Source organism: Branchiostoma belcheri, unplaced genomic scaffold (assembly GCF_001625305.1).
Source record: "Branchiostoma belcheri isolate BF01 breed outbred unplaced genomic scaffold, Haploidv18h27 scaffold203, whole genome shotgun sequence".
Taxonomy (NCBI): domain Eukaryota; kingdom Metazoa; phylum Chordata; class Leptocardii; order Amphioxiformes; family Branchiostomatidae; genus Branchiostoma; species Branchiostoma belcheri.
In genome coordinates, this window is record NW_017803525.1 from 177,221 (window position 1) to 184,206 (window position 6,986).

The 6,986-nt window shown below is 45.0% G+C and overlaps 1 protein-coding gene across 1 annotated transcript; it reads left to right on the forward strand.

Annotated features, from left to right (window-relative positions):
• Nucleotides 1–2,292: 2,292 nt before the first annotated feature.
• LOC109469444 (amine sulfotransferase-like) lies at nt 2,293–6,891 on the forward strand. The gene is made up of 6 exons (XM_019767963.1): nt 2,293–2,452; nt 3,787–3,998; nt 4,920–5,167; nt 5,750–5,876; nt 6,159–6,253; nt 6,688–6,891. Exons 2-6 carry the CDS (start codon nt 3,860–3,862, stop codon nt 6,889–6,891), a joined length of 813 nt encoding a protein of 270 aa, XP_019623522.1. The 5' UTR covers nt 2,293–2,452; nt 3,787–3,859.
• The last annotated feature ends 95 nt before the right edge of the window (nt 6,892–6,986 follow it).

Genomic DNA, 6,986 nt, shown 5'->3' on the forward strand with positions numbered 1-6,986 from the left:
CACACACACACACACACGCACGGACACGCATACGGACACGCACACGCACAGACACACACACGCACGCACGCACGCACACACACACACACACACACACACGCACACGCACACACACACACGCACGCACACACACACACACACACACACTCACACACCGAGCGCTTGTGAAGCTGGTGTGTCATGCTGATACCCGACTCTTGTACCGCGGCCTCCCATTGATTTGTAGCCGTGGATTTCTCGTTAAATTGAAATTGAAATTGAAATACCTTTATTGTACATTCATGCCACGACGGGCTAGGTACAGGTCAATACTTAACAGACACATTACAAACGTGTGTAGAAAACATACATAAGGAACATACAAGGATACTATATTAAGCTAATACAAAGTGTTCTAGTAACTGATCTAATATAGAGTGTTCAACTTCTTCTCGCTTTTTTGTACAATGGAAAATGTGGGAACAGTTCATGGTTGTGATACAGGGTTTGTCTAGACGCATCAGAAATATAAATCTATAATTAGCAGCACTTAGGTGTTCGACGTATGGGAACTTCTCTTTGATATGATTAAAAAGGACAGATCTTTCATTAGCATATAAAGTACAGTCTAATGTTGCTCACGCGAGTCATGAACTTACTCTCCAAGCAGAGGTTGTGGGGGAATGATCGTTACCTTTTTATATATGGCCGTTTTTTTTTTGTCCTGATCCCCACCTGTTTTTTGTCCTGATCCCCATGTCCTGATCGGTGGTGGGGATTGATACTGTCTTTTTGCCACCGAGAGGGATCTGCTTGGAGATTATCATAAACTGGCAAAAAACACGCACTGTCTGTCCATATACATGTGTATGTATTTAAGTGTTTATCATGATGAGCCCCCCCCCCCCGTTAGGGTTAAGCGACGGTCACAACTCGCCGTACGTGCTTCTGCGTGTTGTCTACGTGCAAAAACGTGGGCAATCGCACGGCATCCGTGCGTGGTGAGTACCACCTCCGTACGGAATCCTACGGATTTGGGAGCACGCAGACACGCCGTAGAACTTTAAGTGCATGTAATACTTTTTCTACGTGCGGTCTGCGGATTTACCACCCGTGCGTGCGAGTACGTGCGACGCGCGTGCCCCGTACAGCCTATGAGCGTGCAACGTACGGACTCCGTGAGTCTAACTTCACTATTCTCACGTGCAATTGCTGTACGGACAGCGCACGAAGCATGTGCGTGCCACGCACGGTGCTTGCGTCATCCGTGCTTACTCCTCACTTCCCAGTTGACCTGCTCAATGACCACGCAGAACACACGTGCACCATACCAGGTGCTCCGCACGTGCAACGCGTTAACGCACGTGCAACGCACCTGATTTCTACAGTATATAAAGACGACTTGACCGGCGACTTATAATTATAATACATGTACTAGCACCCACGCAACTTCAATCCACCTAGCCAAGTTCTGGCCCGTCTTCGGTCGCGATGTTATCTTCAGGAAGTGTGATTTCACACATTCAAAGAACTCGGGGAAGTCCCGAACATGTCGCGGATATTCGGAACTGAAGTTCGGTCGATCGGAAATGGCGACGACCGCTCCGAAAGGCGACGACCGTTCTGAAAAAAGGCGACGACCGTTCGGAAAGGCGACGACCGTTTACGAGACGGAAATTTGCACCGGCGACTGCCAACTCGTCTCCAAGATGCCCAGGAAGGCTCAGAAGAAGACTACCAGACAAGACCCAAAGAAACGGGCCGCGGAAGACACCAGGGCGGCTAGTGATGATGAAGTTAACAGGAGGTGCACGCACTTACAACGTGCGAGTGAGTAAGGAAACCGTGCGTACGCCGCACGTGTAGGTACGGCCTGTACGCGGCAACGTAGCAATCGCACAGAGATCGTGCGTTGTAAGCACGTACAACTCACTTACCACTTGCGCAACGTACGATGCACGCAACCGCTGACGGCCAGGCGTGTCGTGCAGACCACGTACGTACACCTTGCGCAACCGTGCGAGTGACGTTCTCCCTCGGCCGGCCACCCTACGTTTGCAGAAAAAAACGTAGCAGACGTAGCCACGACAAAAACGTACGGACAAAAAGCACGCACGGCGAGTTGTGACCGAGGCTTTAAAGATCCTACCACACCAATGACCCTATCAAACCTATGACTCAAGTCTTGCACAGCCTATTCAAGTACAAAACTGTTTGCTGAAGGTACCGGTTCACTGGCCCGGCTGATCATGACCACTGGGGTCCAAAAAAGTGCAGAGGGCAAAGTTTACTTGTGCACTAGGTGCCCCAGTCTGCATCAAGGGCCTGAACAAATAGTGTACGGAATGACCGTGCCACGTACTTGTGCTTAGCGTCTGTACCTTAAATTTTCTGTATCAGTGAAAGGAATCATATTATATTGTAAACATCCGCGAGCCAGAATCTGTGGAAGAATCTGAACTGAGTCGACAAGGTAAGTATTTAGTACCTCACGGCTCCGTATGTTTGTAGATAGGTCCCAATCCTGGTTAGCATAAGGGATCGTCCAATTAAATAATTCTATGTATTTGAGCTATTCATTTATTCATCACTATATATGCTCTATACCACATCTGTTGAAGTATTGACAAAACAGGTGACTACTCATACCGGGAAGGTCTTTCACCCTCTTTGATAATTGTAGTTACTACGTAGGTGGGGGAGGGGGGCAATCTCCAAGCAGATCATACGGTGACAAGGCAGTATCCATTGGGCAGATATAGAGGGGAGTCCATTTGCTACCGACGATTCGATGGCTAATGTACACTCCTATGCCAATGAATACGTAATACTGCCTTGCCACCGTATGATCTGTTTGGAGCTTAGGGGGTGCTTGCGTATTGTCTGTCTCTCCACATGCAACTCCCAGGCACACCCCAGTTGAAAACTCTATCATGAACACGTTTTGTTAAAGTTATGCTGTATACCATTGCTGTTTTAGGGCATAACCTACTTAGACCGTTTTGGCCAATAAAATCAGATTAATGACGTTATTTTGACGTCATATTACGTTAACGTCATTCATTTTTACTAGCACACCATCCTCTAAAAATTTGTTGGTCATACGATATACCGTTCGCAAGAATGAGCCCCCCCCCCCGTCACACGAAGCCAAAAAAGCCCGGTCTAGATAGGGTTATGTAAATGGACTCCACATAGGTGGCAGCGGTGTATGGGATAAGCCTCGGTCACAACCCGCCGTACGTGCTTCTGCGTGCTGTCTACGTGCAAAAACGTGGGCAAACGCAGGGCATCCGTGCGTGGTAAGTACAGCCTCCGTACGGAATCCTACGGATTTGGGAGCACGCAGACACGCCGTAGAACTTTGAGTGCATGTAAAACTTTTTCTACGTGCGGTCTGCGGATTCACCACCCGTACGTGCGAGTGCGTCCGACGCGCGTGCACCGTACGTGCCGTGCGGAAGAAGCACGTGTGAGTACGGCTTCGAGCTCCTTACGGTAAAGTTGCAATGGCACAGAGATCGTACGTTGTAAGCACGTACAATTCACTTACCACTTGCACAACGTACGATGCACGCAACCGCTCACGGCCAGACTTGGCGTGCGTGCAGACCATACTCTTACACCTTGCGCAACCGTGCGAGTGACGCCACTCCTTCCCCACGTTTTCAGAAAAAAAAATAGCAGACGTGGCCTCCCAAAAAAACGTACAGACCAAAAGCATGTACGGCGGGTTGTGACCAAAGCTTTAGTGCGACAGTCTCTGCCGCATAGTATGCCACATTTGTAACCTGGCACATTTGTAAGTCTGTTGCAGAGTTCTTTTCTCTGGGTCCACATCTCTTCTTCCACGCAGTGCAACAGTGAACGCGACAACACAATGAGTCAAGATCGTCCTTCGTCCTTTTACTTCAAGGGAGTGCGGTTCGACAATGCGGTCAACCTAAAGGCCTTGGAACTGGTGGACTCATTTGAAGTAAGAGACGACGACGTTTTCATCTCCTCTTACATCAAATCAGGTGAGAAGATTTTGTCTTTTGTTCTTTTAATGTTCTTTCATCTTTTCCATCTTCTACCTTAGGCAGACTACAAGCTATGTAAGCCTGTATGATGATGATGATGATGATAATGTAGCCTAGACTCTGCCATTATTTGGGGAACTGTTGGAATTCTGGAAAGAGTAGAACTTGGCCAACTAGACAGATGATATGCTGGGAGTTAACCCGCGCTATGAGAGAACAGTTTGCCGCTCCCAAACTTTTCTCTTAGCCCGGTGTAATCATCTGTCAAGTGTGCCTATTTCAATTCTTTCCAGCCGTTTCCAGCCGCTAGCCAGAAGAGGCTAATATAGCCAGCTACCACCGCGCCGTCTGAATTGCTGATTCAATACAATACAATACAATCTTACTCAAAACTTGTTCTAAAATGTATCCGTATCTGTATAGCCTGTATAACCGCCTTTCGGCGTAACACACCCGCTAAAATGAAACATAAACATTTGGTATCATCATATAGACAGTTATACATTCGTAAGATCTGGAGATCAAACCATAGTATGAAATTGTAGAGATGAATGAATGAACGAATGAATGAATGAATGAATGACTGGTTTCTAAGGTAAAACATTGCAGCCATCATGCCGAAACACGTTTTACTTACACGTTTCACTTACAAAGGACAACTCAATATGACGAATATCATAAAATATTACAAAGTATTAAAATGTCGATTAAAATAAAATATTACAATAACAAGACATCTGAGTGTGGTTGATTTACAACGTATTATTTCTATTAAAATAATTTAAAACCCTGGTACTATATAAAGTTACATGTGCCATCATGGAAAAACTTCAAGGAAAAACATCAAGGACAGCTGTTACTAACGCTATTACATCAAGCACTCAAAATCCTCACTATCATCTTACTCCTCTTTTTCAGGAACAACATGGACACAACAGATCGTTTCTCTGGTGTGTGCTGAGGGTGACATCAGTGAAGCTAGTAAAGTCCTTCTGCAAGTGCGCACGCCCTGGCTCGAGAGTCTGCAAGCGTCAGGAGGAAGGTTGGGTGTCGGTGAAGGAGTGCCTCGGCCGATACTACTGAAGAGCGCCCCCTCCCCGCGACTCATGAGTACGCACCTGCCCTATCACCTGTTACCCCAGCAAGTCAGGGACGGGAAAGGAAAGGTGCAGCTGTTTTACACTTTTTACACTGTTGCCGTGAATAAATAGCCTCTACCAGGCATCGAAAGCTGCTGGAAAGAGTAATCACCCAAGTAGACATAACATGTCAGGGGAGTGTGGGCATCTGTCCAGTCACTTTTGAAATTGAATCTGAGAATGACACAACTTTTATTCAACAACAAGGTTAGTAAATGATAGAAAAAAAAAACAGCAATGTTCTTATTTAAAACCTCTTTTTTAACATGACATGTCGACTCTTGTAAAACAACTGGTTGGCAGGTTGCGTATAGAAAATTTTGCTAGCATTTCTCCAAATATGTAAGGTCAATGACCTGGACCAGACGTCTGTCACTATAGTTACTGGTGCTGTAGCAGACACCCTGTGGTTTTGGGTTACATTATATAGCAGGGCAGAGCTGGAGGGGTGGTTTCTATAAATTATATATAAATATTGATGAGTAAAAATAAACAGAGCAGTGTAGTTTATTGGCTTAAACCATTTGAAAGTAAACATTAACGTTATGCATTTTTTGGGAATGTAAGATTGGGTGGCAAATGTCTACATTTCTTTCTTTGTTTTACTAGATCATCTACTGCGCTCGGAACGTCAAAGATGTGGTCGTTTCGTGGCACAACATGAGAAGGATGATGCAGCATATGCCCTGCGGAACCTGGGAGGAAAACTTCCAGGACTTTATTACTCCGGAACTAGGTCAGTATCCAGCTGCATGTCTCAAAATCTCAGGCACTAACAGACGATGATAAATATCACTTTTTGATTGCATTTATCTAAAATATTTTGTCATATATATATATATAATATATACTGTAAATATATAAAATAGATATGTTATGTGAGAGGGGTGAATTGAATTCTTATGATTTTCAACATTGAGGTAGCTTAAGTCAAGACTGACTGGATATCTAATTTGTGAATTATAAGTTAATTTACATAATCAAGGTCTTGTTTTGTTTATGTTGCCTGTATCAACAGCATTTTACGGTTTCTGGTGGGACGTAGTTCCGGAGTACTGGCGACACAAGGATGACGGCAACCTGCTCTTCATCAAGTTTGAAGATCTTAAGCGGGTAGGCTTTGAGCTGAATATAATTTATGACGTGATCTCTCGGCAAATATGACGCGCAAACTTTAATATAAATGTCGTAGATTTTGGAAAAATCTGCCCCTTTCCAAAGTCATATCCAGCTGCTTATTAAATAAGTAACTGTTTTTCTTTTCGCGTCAGACAAAATCCATTTTCAAACCCAGATCACATTCCACCGAACAGAACGCATGTTCCATTTAGGGTCACTGGCGATAATTTTTATTTATTTATGGGTCGACGCTGATAGGTTGCATGCGTTGCATGTGATTAAAGCATCACGTGATTTATGGGATCTCAATCACCACTAGTAAGGTCATGGTTATGCTATGACAAATATAGAATTGGGATTTCAGATTAGTCAATGTCATGTTTTTCATCTTTCATTTTTGACGTTGTACATGTACACAATGTACGTAGGACCTGCGAGGCCACGTGGTGAAGATCGCAAACTTCCTTGGCAAGACTCTGTCAGACCAGCGCATAGACGAAGTGGTGGCGAACTGTACCTTCTCCGCTATGAAGGAGAACCCGGCTACAAACTATTCCCGTAACCCAAAGCTGCAGAAGATTTTCGGCAAGGCAGAGGGAAGTGGGCTTGAGTTCGTACGTAAAGGTACTTAAAACCACATTCAATGTCCCTAAATTGTTGCTAAAAGCTAGTTATTCCAATTGGTACGTGCAGTTTATAACCAAGGGAAAAGCGCCGATCCGAGCGA

What these genes read in the sequence shown, in the direction of transcription:
- LOC109469444 (XM_019767963.1), top strand. Translation starts at nt 3,860, where the DNA reads ATGAGTCAAGATCGTCCTTCGTCCTTTTACTTCAAGGGAGTGCGGTTC. An exon ending in CTCCTCTTACATCAAATCAG is followed by an intron (nt 3,999 to 4,919) that starts GTGAGAAGATTT and finishes CCTCTTTTTCAG; the next exon opens with GAACAACATGGACACAACAG. An exon ending in AGTTTGAAGATCTTAAGCGG is followed by an intron (nt 6,254 to 6,687) that starts GTAGGCTTTGAG and finishes CAATGTACGTAG; the next exon opens with GACCTGCGAGGCCACGTGGT.